The sequence below is a fragment of the Saimiri boliviensis genome, chromosome 7, assembly GCF_048565385.1.
Source record: "Saimiri boliviensis isolate mSaiBol1 chromosome 7, mSaiBol1.pri, whole genome shotgun sequence".
In the NCBI taxonomy this organism is placed as follows: Eukaryota; Metazoa; Chordata; class Mammalia; order Primates; family Cebidae; genus Saimiri; species Saimiri boliviensis.
Genome location: NC_133455.1, coordinates 84,328,291 through 84,352,100, shown reverse-complemented (window position 1 = coordinate 84,352,100; position 23,810 = coordinate 84,328,291). Strand labels below are relative to the sequence as shown.

At 38.3% G+C, this 23,810-nt stretch overlaps 1 protein-coding gene across 1 annotated transcript in view; it reads left to right on the top strand.

The window, feature by feature from the left end:
• ST8SIA1 (ST8 alpha-N-acetyl-neuraminide alpha-2,8-sialyltransferase 1) overlaps positions 1–23,810 on the top strand; it is a 154,684-nt gene that overhangs the window by 34,012 nt on the left and 96,862 nt on the right. Inside the window, exon 2 of the mRNA XM_003926568.3 lies at positions 18,617–18,761. Coding sequence (XP_003926617.1) covers positions 18,617–18,761 — 145 coding nt within the window. The remainder of the gene's footprint in view (positions 1–18,616; positions 18,762–23,810) is intronic.

Below are 23,810 nucleotides of genomic sequence, written 5' to 3'. Positions count from 1 at the left end.
TTTATCTGATCTCTCATGACTAGGATGGTTTATTTCTATACAGGTAGGTCCCGAGTTACTAGGAAAGCTCAGTTTTAGCAGGTTGAAAAATCTCACGTTCTATGAAGAAAAAATAGGGGGAGGAAAGGAGAGGAACAATAACAAACAAAAGAACAATTCTGGAAAATCGATACAGGCTCCATTACTCTGAAGTCCATACGTCAGCAGGCAGGTATGAAAGTGGCCTATGTGTGTAAATAGGTTGCTGTTATTTCCTTCTGATGTTTAAGTTGTCTTAAGTCAGTTAGCAGGGCTTTAAGATAGCACTGCTTTCTTAAACTGCAACATTCAACTATACGGACTTCAGAGTAATGTGGTCTATAGTTTTTAATGATTTCAAATTAGGAAAAATGGGGGATGGGAGGGAAACAAAGAAGAAAAAAATTGAAAACATTATTTTGGATACTTGTAGCCAGGAAAAATTAGAATTCAGTTCAGACTATAGAAAATAATAAAAACCATAAAAACATTAGACAAGACTGGAATCTAACATCAGGTGTACTATAGTTTTTGAAACATAATTTTCTCTCTCCAGCTTCCTATTTTCACTAAAGACAAATCATAGTAGGACTGATTTGCTTTATTATACTTGGCCAGATTATTTGTATAAAGTACAGCAAGAATAATTATTTTCACATAGGCTTTTATAATTGACTTTGATGGAACTTTGTTCCACAGAAGGAATCTCAGGTAAGATTTTTTAAAGGCTGAGCCCAGCCATGGATTTGTACCATCAAATACTTGTGAGTTGGATGAATTACTCTCCTCTTGACGTTCCAAGATATTAATAGGTTAGGGCTCCTGGGCCTATCAGAAAGTGACATTCTTTACTTACCATGGGTCAGGAACCCTGTACGGGAGCTGCATAGACAAGGTAAGAGGCCAGTTTTCCCAAGAGGCATTTATTGGCTTTCTAAGCCAACTTCTGTTCCTCAAAGGAAAGCACATCATCCCAGTCAAAGCCTTGGTAAAATAACCAGTTTCTAAATTGTGTCCCGTCACAAATGAAAAGATTCTTACTGACTTATGCAAATACCTGTATTGCTATAAGGTAAGAATACTCATAGTTTCTTAAATCTGGAGGAATCAGGTAGAGAGAAAGAAATATGCTCCAAATTTTGTTCATAGGAGTATAGTTAATTGTTAAAAGCTGTCAATAGCGTAAAAGAAAAGTTTTCTTGATTCTGAAAAACAAAACAAAGATCAGCAATGTTTTAAGCAGAAAGTGAAAAAGATCAGTTCAATCTTCTGTTAGTTTACTCCATGCAGTTAATACCTATTCTGCTTGATATTCATGACATTTCAACTTTCCATGAGTCCTGAAAGTTTTACATTCATTCAGATGTCACAGTCTCCAAAGTTGTCAGACACCCTCATTCAAGAGCACCTGTTAGAGTTTTATAGTTGATTATAAAACTACCTTCTAAAGGGGACCAAAATAAGACAACAATTGTCCCTGGACGACAAGAAGTTTTAGGGCAGCTATAGGCAAAGACACAATTGACAGGGAAATTTGTTACCTATGTGGCACACAATAATTTATCATAACAATTATAATTATTACTGAAAATGTACAATAAGTCATATCAGAATGATAGGAGTTTCCCATAGTTTTGGAAAACATACCAATAACATGTTTATACAAATACAGCCCAAAGAAAACCAAACACCATTTCATATTTGGCAGTGATTCCTATATAATTTTTATACCAAATGAGTCAAAAATGTCAATTTTGCACTTTAGGAAACCTAATATCTTAAAGGATTAATTAGGTCAGAAAAAGACATAACTTATAACTTGATTTTGGAAACTTTGTCAATTATCAAAGGTTAAGGCACTTCATTTCACAAAATGGGATCACAGGTCATTGTAAAATGTCATCCACTTAAAGTGATAACTCAAGGATTTCAATAAAAGGCAAAAACCATCTGTCTTTGAGAGAGGAGACTTAATTTTCCAAATAATAAGCCCCAATAAAAACAGCATGAAGCCAATTAAAATTGTTTCTCAAAATTTTATAAACAATCTATAAAATTATAATCTTGACCAAGATATAATTTCCATAAGCCTTTTTTTTTTTTTTTTAACTTTTTTAGGCTATTTTAAGAGTTAGTTAATGCTTCAAGAAAACCTTGCTAATCTGATACAGGTGCCCATATGCTGGTCTTGCATTAGTGTGCCTGTAACATTAATGCTTAATTTATTGAGAAACTGAACTTATTTCATCTCTCAACATCAGCCCTTGCAATCTCACATGCCCACCTCTTTCACAATAGTCCCTGGGCCTTGAGGAGTTGCATAGCTTTAATTTCTGGCCCCGTGTCTCTGAAATGCAGTTTATTTTGATTGGCATCTTCTAGTGGGCCCGGAGATGAGGCTTTAATTGCTTTTAGTTTTTAAGATTTAGTAGAACTTGGTGTCCTTTTTAGACCCAGGAGTCAATACCCTGTAACTCAATATCACAAGGACTTTAAAAGCACATAAAGAAAGATACATGGATGTAATAACCTTAATTAAAAAATAATTCTTTTAAATCTTAGTTTTTTTCAAAGCAACCCAAAACTTAATAATAATGGCATAGGAATAATTTTGATAAAACATAAATTCTGTTAGGCCAGTTACCAAAAAGCAAAAGAAAGAACTTCTGCAGTGTACAGAATATATTATGTTGGAAGAAATAATTTCCTTTAGACTTTTAAATAAACATTGTTATTATCAGGCCATAACAAACAACTTGAAGGGGAAAAAACCTTATATGAGCTGAAAACGAGTTGATGGAGAGTGTTACTATTTTGTGGCCTTTGCTTTTTTTTTTTTTTTGAGATAGAGTTCTGCTCTTGCTGCCCAGGCTGGAGTGCAATGGTGATCTTGGCTCACTGGAGTCTCTGCCTCCTGGGTTCAAGTGATTCTCCTGCTTCAGCCTCCCGAGTAGCTGGGATTACAGGCATGTGACACCAAGCCCAGCTAATTTTGTATTTTAGTACAGATGAGGTTTCTCCATGTTGATCAGGCTGGTCTTGAACTCCCAACCTCAGGTGATCCTTCTGGCTTGGCCTCCCAAAGTGCTGGAATTACAGGTGTAAGCCACCACACTCAGCAATTTTGTGGGTTTTAAAAGGGGAGAGAAAACTGAAAATGTTGAGATGCAATAAAAGTTGAACTCTAGGTTAAAAAAATTAAAAGGTTGGATAATTTATTTAGTGTAAATCAATCCCTTAAGAAAATTTTATTGTTCTAATCAATTTTTAATGTATTAGTGTTCTTTTACATCAAACCCAATCTCTAGAAAGACCAGAATAATTTCCCTTTAATTATAGACAACTTGATCATATGAAAGTTTTTAATGTTTTTTTAAAAATAAATCATCTTATTGGATTTATACTCTATACATCGTTTAATAATCCTTTTATTGGGCTTACTCAGACCATTCATGACATGCTCAGACTTTGTGGTTTGTCCTGAACATCCCTCTTTCATAAACAACTAGTCATTTTATTCTAGGACTAAATTTACCACATAAGATTCCTTCTCATTTAAAATTATTTCTCTTTACGCTTTCTTACCAAAAAATACGTCTTTATTTCTGTAACTTTTTTTACATCTGTCTTATTTTCTAGTTCCTTTTACCGTGTTTTATATGTGGCATTTAAATAAGCTTTGAATTAGACAAAAATTATTCACCTCTGTAAAAAGGACACTTTTTTAGAAAGTATTTTTTTCTACAGCATATTTTTATTGGTAAATACCAAAATAATGAAATGTCTATTAATTTAATATAACTTTAGATTCTAAATTATGGCAAGTTTGTCTACAAGTATTTATCCAATTACATTTTCCTCATTGTTTAACTAAATTATTTATGAAAATTTTGATAGCCATCATTTGAAGTTACAAAACTCACCGTTACAAAATTTGGAGACAATGAAAAAGGTATGACCTAACTGACTCCATCTTGGTTCAAATTTCCAACCTGTCTTTGTTCTTTCCTGGACTTTGGGAGGAACTTAGTTTATAGTTTAGCTTTGAAACAAAGATGATCACAGTCCTTTCCCAAAAGAAACCTCCTTACTGCCTGTGGACTAGACTGCCTAAAGCCACAAGATTAGAAGTTACAGTAATTTTACTAAATAACTCAATATGTAGCTCTTTGCATTAAACCAATATCAATATCTTATTTATTAAAATTATACAAGCATTCTGTTTTGGACTGGGTTTATAGTTTTGTAACCCCTATGCCAATTTTGACATCCTATAGTATTTGGCAGGGATAAGTATGACATTGCTTGATCAATAAATGCAAACAAAAATGTATGCTGGCAATTCTTAAGACATTTCTAATATTACTTTACCAATAATTCTAAAACTAGCTTATTTATTAAAGATTTTACTTAAGTCATGTGCATTTGAAAAGGTATTTGACTAGTCTTTCCTCTTTTTCTGATACAAGTATGAAATTGTTTGATCAATAAATGCAAATAAAAATGTATGCTGGTAATTCTTAAGACATTTCTAATATTACATTACTAATAATTTTAAAGCTAGCTTATTTATTAAAGATTTTATTTAAGTCATATATACTTGAAAAAGCATTTGACTAGTCTTTCCTTTTTTGCTGATAAAGCATTTGATTTAAGCACTTTTATTCTTTAAGCCCATTTATTAGATCTCTTTTATATATTTTTGCCTATTTCTCTAATTTATATTTTTGAAAATTTCTAAAGTTAACATTTAAAAATTATAAATTTGTAAAATTAAAATTTTCATGAATTTTATCAGTATTTAAATTTAGTATTTTACATTAACATGTTTAAAGCAACCACTAGTAAACAGGAGAGGGATAGTAGCCCACAGAATTGAGGATGAAATACTCTTATAACTGTACTATGTTTAGTTCTGAACTTCCTGATGACCAGATGAAAGGGATGTTTAATGGGTCAAAATAATTTTGATTATTGATAAGTAGATGCATATATTTTTAAATATTTGAAAAAAATTTCTGACATTAAATTCAAGAGAGCAATTAACATGCAAATTAGTAATTCCAGGATGGATAATAGACATTATCTTAAACTTCAGTTTTACAGGGGGCTGAACAATATTCTTGATGTAGTTGTTTCTTAAATGGATCCTTCATAAAATAGTAACTTAGTACTATAATTTGGTGGAGGCTTTTCTATAGAATGGCTAGTTGATTCAGAGACCTCTCAACTTTTACATGGGTTACAGTTCCAAAGTTGCTTTTAAGTCTAAAATGACCAAGAGGATTTTAATCTTGTGTTCTCTATAACATTTCCACTAAATAGAATCTTTGAAGATACTCTGTGATGAGAATTTCAAAATCGAATTTCAAAGTATCTTTTGAAAGCATGTTCTTTTGCTTTTTGGTTTATAGCTGAATAGGTAACATTTTCCCAAAATGGTTAGTTTTTGTCTATATTGAAGGAATTGGAGGCAAGTAAGTACATTTGCTTGATGATCCCCTCAAATGCTGTAAAGAGTTCCTTAGCAGGCACTGTTCCCTCTATGTCCAGATTCACAGTGGCTTTGAATAGAAGGGAAACATTTGCATCAGCAGTACTTGCACATCTCTCCTTTAAATTTTTCAATAATACCCTATCATTACCCTGAGTTATCAATGAGTTAATAGGCATTTGAATCTATGCCTTTTCTTTAGGAATACATTCAAACATTTTTGTACTTCTCTCAGTTATACGCAGCCTTGTTACTCTCTAAGCACTGAGTATATCATAGCAAGTTTACCTGGTCTCTAGTTTTCAGCCTCTGCTTATCTTCTCAGCAAACTAAAAAAAAAAAAAAAAAAGTTCATTTCATTTCTCATTTTCCTTCCCTTTTGCCAGTTGTTGCTTCTTTATTCACTCTTTGTTAAATGATTCATTCCATCTACATCTGTAGTATCCTTTACTTTCTCAACTCTTCCAAGTTTAAAAACATCTCTACTTTTTGTTTTCATTTCTAAGCCTATGCTTCTCCTTAACTGTTGCTTTCAACTCTCTCAATACCTCTGCACTTTTCTATCAAGATGGCCAGTGATATTCACAAAACAATATTAAGTACAAATGCAGTGAACACAGCAAGATGAGGGATGATGGGTAGATGAGGTGGCAGTGCCTGCCTGACTGTTTTCACCATATGTTGGTGAGGAGCTGACTTGACACACTAGACCTGGAAAATAGCTATGTTCATGTCTATGAGCTTCTATAGGGTGGATTTTTAAAAAGGGTTACCTTTATGTGATACAAATAGCTTACTTGCTCATGGTCTGACTTGATATAGAGAAAGAATATTGAGAGTAGGAAAAATACATGCACAGACTTGAAGTGCTTTTTCTATTCTTTCACTCAACAACAATCAACACAGACTTCTGTGACCAAATGCATGGGGATTTACTCCCTACCAACAAGCAAGCAATGATTCTGCAATGGATCTAGCTGGGTATATTCCAATTCAATTTCAACGCTATCTACCTGGAAATAGAGTTATATCCCATAGGATGAGGACTCAGTCCCTGAGATTGCCTCTGACGTTAGATGCCAGTGGCAAGCCCCAGGTTGTTTTACCAGTGCATCTGACTGACTGGCTATAAATTGGGGATTCTACTCCCTCCTCTTTGGGTTGGATAAATTTGCTAGAGCAGCTCACAGAACTCAGGGGAACACATTTACTGTTAATTGTACAGGATATTACTAAGGATGCAGATGAAGAGATGCATGCGGTGAGATATGGAGGAAGGGGTGTGGAACTTCCATGCCTTCACTCGGCACATCACCCTCTAGGAACCGCCAGGTGTTCCGCTATTCAGAAGCAATTCAAATCCCGTCATTTTGGGTTTTTATGGAGGCTCCATTATGTAGACATGATTGATTAAACCATTGGCCACTGGTGATCAACTTAACCTTCAGGAAAAGCCACCCTTTCCTCCCCAGAAGTTGGGGGATGGGGCTTAAAATTCTAAACCTCTAATCCTGCCTTGGGCTTTTACATGATCAGCCCCTCTCCTGAATCTACCTAGGGGCCTCTAGCCACCAGTCAACTCCTTAGCATACAAAAATACATCATTTTGGAGTTTCTAAAAGTTTTAAGATTTGTATGCCAGGAAACAGGGTCGAAGACCAAATATATATTTCATAATTTCACAAATATAAAGACTCTAGCTCCTAGAATAAGATTCAGCTAGCATGTTCTTTAATGGGAACTGGATGACAGTCAGTTAAAGGTTGTTGACAACCTGAAATGCTGATATTCTGTGCTGAGTAAAGAGAGACCCATATGTTTTAGACAAGCAGGTGGCACAGTTAATATTCTGTGAAGAAAATTGAGAATCTTTGACTTGTGTTTACACAGAATTCCATTCTGTGAAAATGGTTCATAGCACAAAGCCAAAATTTTTTTCAGAAAATAATTTTAAGTCTTACTCACAGAAATACCGGAAGTGTCTATCATGAATCATGAAAGAGACAATTAGGGTCTGGTAAAATTTCAGGACAAATGCTACTATCCAGTCCTGAATCTAGTAGGCAGTGCAGCTGGGATGAGTACACAGAGCTGACTCCAGGATCTTACCCTCTGAAGTATGTCACTTCCCTGATCATCTTAATGTTTGCTGGTTCAGTTCCCTGACTTAAAAAATCTGTGTAATTTAGAAAATCATAATGCTGTTTCTGTATCTTTTTTCTCTTCATTTGCGTCGCCTTTCAAAAACTTCTCCCTATATTTCACAGAGATAATCTCAGACCCAGGTGTCATTACAACAAGAAAGGAAGTGTTTCCTGATGGAGTTCCTGTATCTATTGTGTTATGTCTGGCCTCCCCAGTGCTATTCAGGAGCACCATGAGCCATGATTGGGTAAAGAGGTAAAAACATCCCTGCTGCTTCCCAACCTGCTGTGTAAACGTGTATACTCTATTGGAGAAGCGGTTCAATTATAAGTCAGTGCTTGCAGTTTGGAACATCTGCTACTTGGGCACATGTCTAAAAGCCCAGTGGAGTATAGGGGTTCATGTGGGGACCGGTGCTTCTGATCTGGACCATATTTTCAGCTGTTCTCATGATGACTGCCCGATTACTGCGTTTCTCTGAGTGGATGCAACTGCCCACCCCTATGCTCCTGCTCAAGCCTCCAGAATTGAATTGAGTGCATCTCTCCAGACACATGTTTTAAACTTCAGAACACTGAAAAACACCCTCCAGATGTGGTAGATACTCACTTCCCTGTTTTTCTGTGATGCCATTAACAGACTAACAGAATTTTATTCATAAAGGAATGAATTCATGTATAACAAGAATCTTTTCTTAGTCTTTCATGTTCCTTCATTTTTCAAAGGAGAAAAAAATTTTTAAAAAAGGGTTTGTATAGTGGGTTTTCTCATATCTAAGCATGGTGTTAAGTAGTTATGAGAGAAATCAAAATTGGAGAGTCTAATAGAGGGATACATTGCTGTGGATAGGACAGAGATAAGAGTGAGAGAGAGTGGCTTGACAGGACTGGTTAGAGGAAATGTGAGAAATGTGTCCAGGAGAGAAACACATAAACTGGAAGATTTTGTGAAGCTTCTGCTGTGCAGTGGCCCCACTCCCTCTATTGCAACTTCTAGTCAAATTTAAATGTCTTTCTGTGCTTTTGGAGTTGGATTTATTCTTGAGGATCTGTAAGGAGGGGCAGATTCTTCTCCTTTACACTCAGAGTAAGTGCCGCATGCACCGAATCCTGTTGAAGCCAAATTGCACATTGTGTGAGCCGCTCCCCCAACACACCCGTCTGTCCCATGCTCACTTTGTTCTAGCTTCACTGGTTTCCTTGATGGCCTTTCAGCATACCAGGCACGCTTTTCCTTAAGGCCTCTGCACTTGGCGTTTGTTCTATCTGGAATGCTTTTGAAGGACAGCAGATTATGCCCCCGCAAAACATGCCACTACCACACGAGGATGACTTCAAGCTAAAGATACTTGAAGAACAGCAGATACAAGAAGGACTTCTAATCTTCTCTTTTTCTCCCTGAAGGCAGGAGGTAAAAAAACTCCCAGGTGAAAGCTGCCTTCCCTATGCCAGGAAAAAAGAAAGATTCTTTGATGGGGAGTCATAACGGAGAGAATTCCTTACAAGCAGACTTTGTTAAAATAAATCTTGCTTTCCTTCAGTTGCGCCGTAGTTTAGTTACTGTTCCACAATTGTGTCTCTTTGTTCAACCTTATACAAAATCGTGTAGGTTCTTTTTGTTTGCTCTGAAATAGGGTCTCACTTTGTCCTCCCAGGCTGTAGTGCGGTAGTATGATTATGGCTTACTGCAACCTCAAACTCCTGGGCTCAAGCAATCCTCCAAACAGCTTCCGAAATAGCTGGAACCACCGGCTTCCACTGCCACCTCAGACTAATTAACAACTTTTTTTTGTAGAATCAGAGCCTCACCCTGTTGCTCAGGCTGATCCCAAACTCCTGGGCTCAAGCTTTCTTCCTGCCTTGATTTCCTAAAGTGCTGGGAATACAGATGTGAGGCATCGTGCCTGGCCTGCATGGAAGTTTTGGCATGTCTTTGGATCTTGCTTTTCTTATGAGGGCTCCCATATCCTGTAAAACTTACATTAAATAAATTTTAAAACTTTTCTCCTGTTAGTCTATCACATATCAGTTTAATCCCCAGATCCAGCCAGGACCCTATGAGTGTAGAGAGAGTTTTTACTCTGCTATACTATTCTTTCAGATATTCACATGAATTTCTTCTTACCTCCTTCAAGTCTTTACTCAAATGTCACCTGATGAGGACTGACTTAGCCATCCTGTTAAAAATTGCATCTTTCCCAACTCACCCAAGTAAATTATTTATTTTGTTTTTCTCATTTCTCCATCAGAATTAGGAGGGCAAGGTGTACCTCTACCCCTGACCCCTGATGTATTCACTGCCTTATCCTCTGTGCCTAGAACAGCACTAGGCACATAGAATTTGCTCAGCAAATGTTTGTTGATTGACTGAATAAGTGCCCTCTGAAGGGACCCAGTCACTTCCAGCTACTAAAATAACAAATAAGTGATTCTCAAAGGATAATATTAGAATATTTCTAGCTGTATAGACCAGTAAGCCTGAGTAGGAAGACTGAAAGTAAGCATTCATTGAAATCTTTCCTTGAAACATTGATATTCTTTAATCCAAATAATTATGTCTACTTGTTCAATAAATCACAAAAAACATATGTATTAGAAAAAACAGATCATCCTTGGAATATTTATGTTTCAAAAGTTCCTTCTTTCAATTTTCTCTACCTGTTCTAGAGAAATGCCAATTATACATGGCACTAAACTCCCTTTCTTTGGAATACATTTCCTTGATCTTGCAGTCATTTCAAATATGAAGAATAAAATACTGCTAAATACAAGATTACTTACTGGCTTAAGTAGTGGATAAGAGCTGTTTATCTCTGTGTTTGTAGTTCTGGCAAATTATCCAGAAGATTAATCTTTGAAAGACTTTGTATTATAACTGTAGAAAACATTATTTTAAAGCAATAATCTAACAGAAGTATTTCTCCTTCAAACAGTTTAAGAGATTTTGATGGAAAATAAAAGATGAATACGAATCTCTACCCTATATAAAGTGTGTATTTTGGCCTATTAGGTCAATGATGTAAGCCACTGCAGGGAACCAATACAGTTGCCCCAGTACCCAGAGCAAAGGTATTGTCTTTGCTCCAGAGGCAGTATTGTCACCACTTGCTTCCATTCCCCCTCCATGAGCAAAACCCTGCTGCTCGATTCTCAAAGCACAATATTAGACTCTTTCTAGCTACATAGACCAGTAGGTATAAACAGGGATACTGAAAATAAATATCATTGAAATTCTTCAGAGCAGGTTCTGCCAGTTCTTGTTCTAGATCATATAGAAAATATGGGCTCTCAGTCAACAGTGACCAACAGTGATTTAAAAAAAAAAAAAATACCTGCTTCAAAATTGATTATTTCAGACAGATTTCTTTAAGTCAGAGGAAAAAAACAAATTTATGCTGACCCAAACTCTACTTCCATGATCTCTATGAAATCTGCCACTTGGTTTTTAGAATAAGAAACTTCTCTGATTTCTGTCTAGACTACCAGATTCTTCACTTAAAGAAACCCACCCCCCCTTTCTTAGATGCTTAACCTTTCAGCTTCTACCCTATATCATGAACATATAATTTATCATTCAAATAGGGGCATGTTTGAGAATGGAAGGGGTAACTATTAAAAATAATGGCCAGAAAAATGTTATAAACTACTATTGTGTGAGGCAAACAAAGTTGTATGGTCTCTAACTATTAAGAAGGAGAATGAAATTACTTACTGAGGCCATATAATGCGCTAAGTGATTTATATATATTACCTCAATTTCAAAACCATCCTCTGATGTTGAGGCTAGGGCACACTTTCAGTCATGAATCTGAGGCTCTGTGACATTAACCGAAGGAGTCAACATATCATAGTCTAAAAGGAATTTTAGGAACTCAGCTCAGGACACTTTACAATAAGGACTATTGATTTAGCTGTCTGGAGGAAATGCATTAGATACACATTTTGGCTGAAAGCTAAATGTTAAAATCAATAATTGCCAAGTCAGGTATCACTAGAATAGAAAGAACTGTGGGGAGACAAGATTAAATTTGAAAACTTACTAAACATTTTACAAGTCAAAATTGGGAAGTTTAACAATATAGTGAAGGAAAAATAATTTCTCAGCACCATCCACTGGTGGATTATTCCCGTGGCCTCTGTGCTGCGTGTCTGCAGTCCTACAGACATGCCTACTTTAACTGGACTAATGTTTCGCACACACTGGCGGGAACCGGGATTCACTGCTCAGCAAGTACCCCAAATCCTGGATCTTCTGCTACTGAAAATGTTTGCCAGTCTAAAGCAATTATTTTGACAAGTGTTTGTTTCTTAGTCTTGAAACAGACAACACAGATGAAAACTATAAGGAATTGACTTCTTAAATTTGAATTTTGATTGTGGAAGCAAAATGCACATTGAGATTCTCTGTTTTCTCTAACACTGCCATTTTTCTTCCTATTTGTTATTTACTTATTCAATCAGTCTTTATTTATTTATTATAATTTTAACACTTAGATTCAGAGTGTAGATGTGCAGGTTTGGGTATATTGTGCAATGCTGAGGTTTGGGGTACAAATGATTCCATTATTCAGGTAGTGGGCATAGTATGCAACAGGTCATTTCACTTCTTTTCTTGCCTTCTCTTTCCCCCTTCTAGTAGTCTCCAGTGTGTATTAGTCTCATCTTTATGTCCCTATGTACCCAGTGTTTAGCTTCTACTTATAAGTGAGAACTTGCAGTATTTGGTTGTCTGTTCCTCCATGAACTCACCTGGGACACTGGCCTCTAGCTGCATCCATGTCGCAAAGGATATGATTTTCTTCTTTTTTATGGCTGCATAATATTCCATCCTGCATATGTATCCCATTTTGTTTATCCAATCTGCTGTTGATGATCATCTAGGTTGTCAATATTTATTAAGCACCTTTTTAATGTCCTAGCCAGCATTTCAGGAAATGGGCATACAACAGTGAACAGAAGACAGAAGTCTCTCCCTTCATGGAGTTTACATTCTGGGCCATAAAGATATAGACTATAAACAAGACTATAAATTAAATATATAGCATATAAATAGTTTTAAGTGCTATAGAGAAGAATAAAGCAGGGAAGGGGGATATGAGGAATTCTCTATTGTGATTGGATCAAAGATGATTTCTCATGATATTGGTTTTTGGAGTATTTATTCCCCATGGAACTTTTTGGGGGCATATTTAACATTTAACTTTTGGTTTTTCATATCAAGATGTGTAAAGTTCCAATTTAGGATTTTTTTTTTCTTGAAAATCTCATTGTCTAAATGGAATTAAATAACTGAAAATTAATTATAGTTATTCAAGGTTATTTTATCTAATGTTTTGTGTTCCAGTATGTGAGATGATTTTAGGAAGATCTGACTTATTTAATATTTTCTGCCTTATATTATTTAAAATTTTATAAATATTCATTGGCAGAATAATGATGTGGCATTTTAACAGCTTTCATAATAAATTTATTATTTCATCATTTTCCTCTTGCAATATTAAATATTCATTTACACTTCACCTGACTGATAGAATTTCAACATAGAAAGCATATAAAGAGGTGCCAGGAATGGTGGCTCACTCTTACAATTACAGCACTTTGGGAGGCCGAGGTGGGCTCATCCCTTACAAGGTCAGGAGTTCAAAACCAGCCTGAACAACACAGTGAAACCCCATCTCTACTAAAAATACAAAAAAAAAAAAAAATCCAGGTATGGTGGCAAGTGCCTGTAATCTCAGCTGCTTAGGAGGCTGAGGCAGGAGAATCACCTGAACCCAGGAGACAGAGGTTGCAGTGAGCTGAGATCGTGTCACTGCACTCCAGCCTAGGTGACAGGGCGAGACTCCATCTCAAAAAAAAAAAAAAAAAAGAAAGCACATAAAGAGGTTGTCACTCTTTACCCCTAGATTGCATATAAGAATTTTAGATTGCGTATTCGGGTACAAACAATAAACTCTAATGATGCTTCGTGTTTGTGCAGCTTACATTGATATCCTGATTAGATATGAAGGAGACATTCATGATCACATGATCATTTTTCACATACATGTTCAGGGATGTGAGCAATGACATTGATTTGGATGTTTCTCTATCTCACTGTTTAACCTTCCCAAAGATAAGTCTAAAGCTACAGTTTAACAGTAGATTTTGGTCAGATATTGAGACTGAGGTAGAATTCTTGGTCACCCCTCCTGTCTCAAATTCAGTTATCCCTTGGAAGGAGCACAAAGTATCACTCATTGGAGTGGCAGGCTCCCAACCTTCTTCCTGTGTGGTGACCAAAGTGCTGAACATGGCATCTGAAAGGGTTATAACAAGGTTCATTCTGATCCTAGGCATTATTAATTGATTGGTTGGATTTTTACTCTTATTTGCTTGTTAAGTTTCCTCAGAATCTGTCTTCCTGGTCATTAGACATAATCAACAAATGAGGGCTTCTTGGCTTAATTGATCTTATGACTTCCATTAGGAGGGATGAGAACTTGAGTGAGGTTCTAGCAAGTGGCTCCCAGGAAATGAGGGCTTCTTGGCTTAATTGATCTTATGACTTCCATTAGGAGGGATGAGAACTTGAGTGAGGTTCTAGCAAGTGGCTCCCAGGAAATGAGGGCTTCTTGGCTTAATTGATCTTATGACTTCCATTAGGAGGGATGAGAACTTGAGTGAGGTTCTAGCAAGCGGCTCCCAGGAAATGAGGGCTTCTTGGCTTAATTGATCTTATGACTTCCATTAGGAGGGATGAGAACTTGAGTGAGGTTCTAGCAAGTGGCTCCCAGGCTTCAAAAGTATTTACCCTCATGCTGCAGCTATAGCATCATTAGCTATGACTATTGCTGAAGGTTGAATTCGAATAAAAGGCAATTAGTTGTTAATTCCAGCACTCAACTCACACACAACTGAAACTTAATGATCTGGCAATTTGAACTTGAATATGAGAAAGGAATTCCTTTTGCTTTTTTAATCCTCTGATTTTATTGTGTGCCACAAAAGAAAAGCAAATAATACACAGCATCAGTGCAAAGCATGAAAAAGGAGGTAAGGAGCTGGGCGTGGTGGCTCACGTCTGTAATCCCAGCACTTTGGGTGGCTGAGGCATGTGGATCACGAGGTCAGGAGTTTAAGACCAGCCTGACCAACATGGTGAAATCTCCTTTCTACTAAAAATACAGAAACAATTATCCGGGTGTGGTGACGTGTGCCTGTAATACCAGCTACTCAGGAGGCTGAGGCAGGAGAATCACTTGGACCGGAAGGCGGAAGTTGCAGTGAGCTGAGATGGCACCACTGCACTCCAGCCTGGGTGACAGAGTGAGACTCTGTCTCAAAAAGAAAAACAGAAAAGAAAAGAAAAAGAAAAAGGAGGTAGGAGCCAAATTTGCTAAAAATTCCAAAAGCTGGTCTATAGCTCTGCATCAGAATTACCTGAAAGTTGGGTGAAGCTGAAGTCCATTATTTAATCTGATAATTTCTATACATCACAAACAATGGGATGAAAATCTCAGATCAGGAAACCCTTCCCGAAACTCTGGATGTGACTTAATGTCTTCCTTTTTCTGAACAACTGCAGATATCTGTGCACATCTCTACTGTGGCTTTGGTCCCATCTCCCTGCATACACAGAAAGTCACTTGCTTCTTGGTTGCCCCTTTTCTTGGTTATGTTTTTAGAAGGAAGATCTGGTTTTAAATTCAATTTGATATCCCAAGAACCTAGCACAGTTTTAGGTAAGAACTCAGTAAAAATCACTACTACTACTTCTAATATGACTACGATTATTAGTACTGCTGCTCGTAGTACTGGAGTACTAGTACTATTCCTGTTTTTGCTGCTTCTGCCATATTCAGTGTAGCTGGTGAGCTAATGTGGACCCCACTCATGCATGGGGGATATGCATGCACATTTCCACACTGTAGTCCCTTTTCAGCCACCCTCCCAAGATGGTCATGGCAGAGGGAAGATGTGGAGGTGTTCTGGATGAAAAGAAAAATTTAAGAGTTTATGTTAGAAAAACCACTCATATTGCAAATAGTGGTATGATCGCTGTGAATTTACTATACCTCTTGGATTTTAAAATATTTCTATATACGTGGCACTTTCTATTTTCTATGGGGTATTTGGTGTCCCCCACTAAAGGTATGATTGCCCTGGCATGGTAATGCTGTAGGAGGAGAGGCAAATTTGATTCCACATCATCTAATACATATTTTATCAGTAATTAAGGAAACATTTGCTAAACTAATGAACTTAAACAAATCTCTGAGTCTCAGCGTCAGTTTCACTGTCCATAAATTCAGAATAATGTAACCTGTCTTTTTAGGGCTATTTGGAGAATGCAAAGAGGAAACAAATATGAAAGCAATTTGCAAGCTGCCAGGTACTAGGCACCATAAGGTGCTATTATATGGCTGTGATAATTTTTTCTTCTGCACCTCCTGTAGTACTTTGCACTGAATGGCAAGGTCAGCTTGGTTGGAGGCCAGAGCCATGGTCTGGCTGAAAAAAAGCACCTGACATGAGGTCCAAAGACCTGGGAACAAAGCCCTGTTCCACCGTTTCACTAGCTATGCGACATGAGATAAATTACTTGAGAAAAGAATCTTAAAGTCATGCAGCTCATGGGTTACCATGAGAATTAAGTAGAAAAATATCTGTGAAGGCACCAGGTGTACAGCAGGCAGTTGGCCAGTGTTTACACAGCATTTCTTTTTTAGGGCAGAGAAAGACATAGATAAATCAAAATGTTTCTGAGCAGGTAGCCTGCAAAGAGGAGAAATCCTGAACTCCATAGACCTGGCTTCCTGCTCTGCCCCATGTGGCCTGAGAAAGTCCTGGAACCACTCTAAGCCTGTTTCCTCAGATGAGAATTGGGAGTAATAATGAGAATAATACTAATAATGACTATTCCGTTAATTATCTCTTACGGTTGCTCTAAGGACTAAAAAATATGAGATATCACCAGACATGAGATAGGAACTAAAACTTTAGTCTATTCTCCCCCAAAGTTTAGTATCGTGCTCATGATAATTCTCATTTTTAAAGACAATCTTAAGCCACATCCAGTGTTTTCTGTTGACTCAATATGTGCCTAGATGCGCTTTTGACAAAATACATGCAGTCCAGTATAAAACTTTACCTTAGCCGGGCATGGTGGCACATATCTGTAGTCCCGACTATTAGGGAGGCTGAGGTGGGGGGATCGCTTGAGCCCAGGAGTTTGAGGTTGCAGTGACTGCACTCCAGCCTGGGCAACAGAGTGAGACCCTGTTTCAAAAAACAAAGACAACAGCAACAACAACAAACAAGAAAGGCAAACTTTGCCATCTCTGGAAGCCATCTTTTGAGTGGCAAAACACCAATAAAAATGAATGAAGGTGGAGAAGAGGAGGAAAGAGAGAGGCAGCTGATGAGAAATGGAGGGATAGCACAGGAGCAAGAAGAGACTCGTTCCAGTAACTTTGATAAGATGCAAGCTTTCTTCCCGAGCTCTTCTCCCCTTGTCCACCTTGAGCCCTTCTTTCCTGTCCTCCTTTCCTTTAAAACCTTCATGAAGGCAGAGTCAACCAAGATCTCAGAGGGTGCAAAGGGAAGCACAGTGTGGCAGGAAGAGCACCGTCCCTGTGGGCTGAGGAGGCCTGCCCACACCATGGGGCCCCTGCAGCTGCAGCCTTACTGACTAGGTTGATTCAAGGCAACAATGAGGCTGGGACAGTGTAACAATAAGGAGAACACCTACCACATATTGAACTTTCTGTATTGAACCTATTGAACACTTACCACATATTGAACACCTAATAATGTATTGAACACCTACTGTATATTGAACTGTGTGCCCTGCTGGTATGTTCTCAGTGAACTCTCAATGAGAGTCTCATAGGGCGGTTCTGCAGCACAGTCTTTTTGCCCAGTCATGGAGTTAGTAAGCTGCAGAGGCAGGATTTGAAGTCAGGTCCGCCACTCCACCGTGCCCTTTCAGCTCCTAAGCTTCTGCACCGTGGGTGGCTAAAGATGTCTGAGCAAGCATTTCTGTGTGAGGTCACCATTCAGAAGTGGTTTATGTCAGCAACTTGTTTGGTTCACCTTCCTAGAGGCAGAGGTGGTGAATAAACTCTTTTTCTCATGAGTAAGTGGAATTTGTTTCTGACAGACTGTTAATTGAAGGGTCATATAAAGACTGTCCCATAGAACGAACATGGCTCAGACTTGAGGGGCTAGCTGGGAAGTAGCCTGCAAGCCAGTCCAGAAGGGTGAGGTTACCCCAGTGATGCTGGCACTTCAGATACTGAGGGAGCTAGGAGAAACTTCCACCAGAGTCATGGTGCTCACAGTGTCAAACATTTCGGAGAGGCTAGACGAAGTGAGAACCAAAAAGGCCTATGAGGTTTAACAATGAGAAGGTAGGTTGCTCTCCAGTGTCTGAGATCACATCATTTATTTTATTCTATTTCTACTCAAAAGATTTCTAAGGGGTTGTCACCAGTTTGGGGGAATACACCCTCTTTGGGTCGCTCTGTGTATCTCTTTTCCATACAGCTCACAGAAAGTGTCTTTTCACTGAACTTAACCACCTGATTGTTAATGAGGATAGAGATACACCTCTCCTGTAGCTGAAGTGCTCAACAGTCTCCAGAGGTAGCTATCTAAGTCTTTCCTGGACCTGGATGTTTGAATTAATCGGTACATCTGTGACCGTGATGATTATTTATGCCTTTTGACATAGCTCACTTGAATCTGAGATCTGATATATTTTTCTTAAACTTTTTTTTTAACTGTGAAATATTCTAGTCACGCATGTTGGTGGCTGGAAGAGTGAATTAATAGTAGTCTGATCACCCTGGAGATGCTATGCTTCTGTGAGCTGGCACTGAGGTAAGGCAGTGCATCTCTGTGAGAATGACAAGTGAATGAATCTGCTCCTTATTTAACCTGCTGTTCTTTTCTCTCTCTCTGTTTTCTCTCCTAGGAAACAAATGGAAGACTGCTGCGACCCTGCCCATCTCTTTGCAATGACTAAAATGAATTCCCCTATGGGGAAGAGCATGTGGTACGATGGGGAGTTTTTATACTCATTCACCATTGACAATTCAACTTATTCTCTCTTCCCTCAGGTTAGTATAGTGTTTGTTGCATTTCATTATAGTTTCTTAAATTTCTTGCTGTCATAGAAAAGGGATAATTGAGTTTGCCTAACTCATCAGATCGACTTTTTGTTTTCTTCTCTCTTAAATGTTTTTCTTTATAGCTGTCATCCTTGTGTGTGTGAATAAATCACATAGTGTTTTGATGCAAGGGTGGATGTAGGATATTATAGAGTTACAGTTTTCCTAGCTTTTCTAATTTGAGTCCTGTGAGACTGAAGGAAGCAAAAAGTGAATGGTCAGGAACGTGTGGAATTCCAGTGTTCTGAGGTTGGCTGTGGCATGACGGTGAGGATTTGTGTGATGCTGGAATGTTTTCTTAGGACTGATGTTGTTCAAGGAGTGGGGACCATATGGTTAGAAGGTTGCTTCTTAGAGCTCCTGAATGTTAACCCTGTGGTTAGATTACTGCTGTGAAATGGAGCAGTAGTGAATTCGAAGAGGGATAATTCAACTTGACCACTTTTGAAGTGGTCTAAATCAAGCTTTGCTTACTTAATCTCTCTTCTTGGTTTTCTGAGCATTGAAATAAAATGTTTTTCTAACATACATGCAGGCAGCAAGTGGGGAGAAAAGGGAAATTTTATTTTAAGGAACCCTAGTTGTGGGGAGGGAGATCTTAGGTAAAATTGCAATCTGGGAAAAATTCAGAAATGAATCCTGGCCTCCCCAAGACTTCTAGCCACCCTTAGTTTGCTCAGATGATTGTTCAGAAAGATAATTTATGAGCGTTGGAAAGTGGGACTGAACCTTTCATGCATCTCTGTTAATAGCCCATGAGACTTTGAAGGAGGAATCCTACGAAGTTGAGACACGGGTTCTGCTAGATCCAAAGTCATACTCTATAAAACAGCCATGCTGACTCGCTCATCCTTACATGTTTCAGTCTAGTTTAATGGTTTTAAAATGTAGTGATAAAATTTTTCTTTTAATTTTTGAAATAGGAAATAGAATCTTTAGTTTATTGCCAGCATCTACATGTTTTCTCTGTCTCTCTCTCTCTCTTCTTCATCTGCCCTTGGGAGGCTTCCAAGTGTCAAAGGAAATAACTAAGAGTCATAATATATGGAACTGACTTTTGTCTCCATCTATTACTAACTAAATTCCTTGGATAATTACCTAAGTTGTCTGAGATTCAGCTGTCTTGTCTCTGTGATGGCTAGAGTACACTTGTCTTATTTATGTTACAGAGTTGTGGAAAAGATCAACTTAGATAATGCATATATATGTCCGTTTTTTTTTTGTTTGTTTGTTTGTTTTTGACAGTCTCACTCTGTTGCCCAAGCTTGAGTGCAGTAGCATAATCTTGGCTCACTACAACCTCCACATCCCGGGTTCAAGTCACTCTGCCTTAGCCTACTGAGTAGCTGGGATTACAGGCATGCACCACCACACCCAGCAAAGTTTTGTAGATTTAGTAGAGACCATGTTTCACCATGCTGGCCAGGCTGGTCTCGAACTCCTGACCTCAAGTGATCTGCCCACCTTGGCCTCCCAAAGTGCTGGGATTCCAGGCATGAGCCACTGCGCCCCACTGTAATGCATATAAATGTACTTTATAAACTACAAAGCATTATATGTTTGGTATTAATGTGCTGATTCATACTTAGTATCTTGAGGCTGAAGCATGAAGAATAGAATTAATTGTTTAGGCAAGGTACAGACATCTCTGTAGATATTTTTTAGCAGAAATATATTTTATACAGGGAATTTGACATTTAGAAAAATCACTGGAAGAATGGAGAAATGGGAGCCAAATGGTGGCTCCTAGAATTACTGAGTTCAAGAACCTACTACTGTAATTGTGGTCTAGGGGCTGGGAAGCCCCAACTTCCATTGCTGTTAGCATAGCCACAGCTGCTTCCTTTAGAAACAGGAAAGATGGGTTCCAATTCTCCTCCCCTTTTCAAATCTTCCTCAAATGTTTCTAATGAAGAAATAATTTGCATACAGAACAGTAGTTGCAAAGAAGTCAGTTAGTAAATTTAGTAAGCCAGTTTTTAACTATCACGCTTCAGCAGGAAGCTGGAAAGAGAGTGGAACAGGGTTGAGCAAGCCAATCCACAGGACCTTCTATGTATGGAAACTGCTACCAACTAGCTGTGGCGTGAGGAATAGATAAGGAAGCAATCTTCTTTAACAGCTCATCACATAGAAATGTTTTAAATGAAATCCAAAGTAGCCTTTTTGTGGATGAGGACTTTTAGTTACACCAACTGACTTCTAACTTTGTATTAGAAAATGGGTTTAAAGGGATGATTAAAGGTACATAAACTAGCTTCCTATCATATCTGTCAGTTGCAGCAATAGGGTTGTAAGAAGCATTTACTTTTTAAAGTGTGTGCAAATGAATTCTGTGCCTCTTTGTGCCCGTTTTAAGACCAAGGAAACATCCTCGAATAATAAAGGAAGAATGCTTTCTTCTTGGGAATCAAAAGTCATCACATCATTGTGTATGGACACAGCCATTGCAAAAGGCAGAACCAATTCAATGAGTAGGTTTAAAAAAACATTGCATATGTATTTTCCTGCTAAGAATCTGAAATAACTAATTGATTCATAGAAATCTTGGTAAACCAGTTTGCATCACTGAAAAAAATGGTGTTTTCCCTCTGCTCTCATTCATTATTCTTTCTTAGCAAAATGTTTCTAGTTTGTTACCAGCCAACAAGGTTGTCCGTTAATTGGTATGCTTCATGCATGCTCCCAGCAGGAAGAAAATATAGTGTGTGCAGATGAGGTAGAAATGCGGGTGAGTGGGCCAGGCTCAACGTTTTCAGCATGAACAAAGCATTGCTTCTTTCCCTGAGTTTCAGTGAAATAATGCTAAGTCACTCATTTCCAACTTCAGTTCTACATGTGTACCTTTACACTTGCCCCTTAAATGCTCAGTATATGTTAGCTATCATTATCAACGTTATTCGTTTGCCTACTTTTAGCTATTGTTTTTGTGTCATTGGTACCAACGCAGTGTAAGAAGGGAGATGCTCTGGTACATTAGAGAATATCAACAGGTCCTGTAAGGGCTGGGGCGGTTATCCTCAGGAGGTAACTATTGAAATGTCTGTACGTTGAGATGCCACAGCAAACTCCTTTTAGTTAGTTAGTTCCTCGTTATTTGGACCTTCTACAACTTTCTGTAACTTTATTTTCAAATGTATTCTGCCACATAATGCTATGCATGTAATTTCATACCTGCATATGACAGGGTTTAAAAGTCCTTCTATCTCAGTACCCTCTTGTGAGCTCTTGGGAACAAGAGGGTTTTCACTTTTGTGCCCACTGCAATGCTTCCCACTCAGTGTAAATACTCATTTCCAACCACTCATGTCTGTCAAGGGGTTTCCCTGGCTGTGTCTCACTTGGGCTAGACTCCTGCAGTGCCCTTGCTTCAACTATAGGAAACCAAGCAGGACATTCAGAGGTGGCTGTTTCCAAAGGGCTCTATAAATGTATTTTGGTGAACTATTTGTTCAATATTCTTAGGCATGAAGGGCTGAATTTTTAACCTTCCCACAGGATTTTTAAAACATGTGACATATATGTGCGTGTTTGTATTTGGGGAGGAAAGTGTGGTGGTATCAGCAGTCCCATTTTGAGAATAGCTGCTCCCAATCTCCTGGGTTGGGACCAGCTCTTTCCTGCCAGGAACTGTCCCTTTTAAGCCGGCATGGTCCAGTGTTTGCAGGACTTATTGAATAAACTCTCCTTAGGCCTAAGATATATTGCCCAGGAAGAACACAAATTTCCATGGGAATGAGTGAGGGAGTAGCAGGAATGTTAGAAGTCACAACTGGGCTGTGCTGATATAATCTGAAAAGTATTTCCTTTTGGTGTTATAAAAACATGGTTAGCTCTGCATTCTCTTACATTGTGATATAAATTACAAATGACTATTCATTTCTCCTCAGCATGTTCACCCAAGGCCATATGTAAAGCATCAATAAACATCACTAATGCACCCCACACAGAAACTCATTTCCAGCTTCCTAGGTCCGCTGTAGGCTCCTGTCATGTTCCACTGAGCCTGGACTGCAGCGTCCTTGGCCTGTGGGAAACCCAGCAGGACATTTTGAAGTAGTTTGTCAAAATAGCCTTGTTAAAATGAAAATACACACTTTTTTTTTTCTTCACGGTAGTGTGCTAATAGAATTCTCTGAGCTCCTAGATATCCCTGAGTCTCACAGCAATTTTTTTTTTCTTTTAATAAAATTTGGATCATACTATATAGTCTACAGAATTTGGTAGGTTTTTTCCTCTTATTCACACTTGTGCATTCATTTCCCCTGATGCAGATCTTTTTGGCTGGAAGGAACTAAGGGGCCTAATGTCTCGTGGATATCGATCTTTGCTGGACTTCTGTTAGTTTCTGTTGGGAGGCTTGCATGTGACTGCTTTATAACAGAAACGTGATAGGGCACAGAACCAAATAGGTGCTTATTCATCTCAAGCAATAAGGAATTAGAGGGTGCGTAGTTCAGGCTCAGTGGTGGCTACATAGCACCATCAAGCTCCTAGACCTCTGTCTTCCTACTCAAACGTCCTTAGCTGATGGCCAAGGAACTTTGCAGTTTTGGTTCAGGATCCCAGCAAAAAACAGTAAACAGAAGAGGAAATTTGGACAGACTCCTGCTCATGTGTCGTTAATCAGGACTGAGTCACATGGGTGTGTCTAATTTCAAGGAAGCCTGGAAAGTCCTGTGTTCCAGCATCAGGCAAATGGCTTTGCGTTTGTCAACTATATGGGCTGCCTCAGTTTCTTCATATGTTTTCTCCCTCGGCTTTACAGCAACTCTGTGTGGCTGTTATTATCGTCTCCATTTCATGGATGAAGCTAAGACTGAGAGGGGTTAAATACCTTGTTCAGGGTCCTAGAGCTGGTAGGTGGAAGGGCTGGGATGTGAAACCTGGCCTGTCCAATTTCAAAGGTTTCAGTGTTTACTCTCCAGTTTATTTCCTTAGAAGACATGGGTTCTAGTGGATTAGTTCATTCTCGTTACAGTCAACCTGAAACCATTT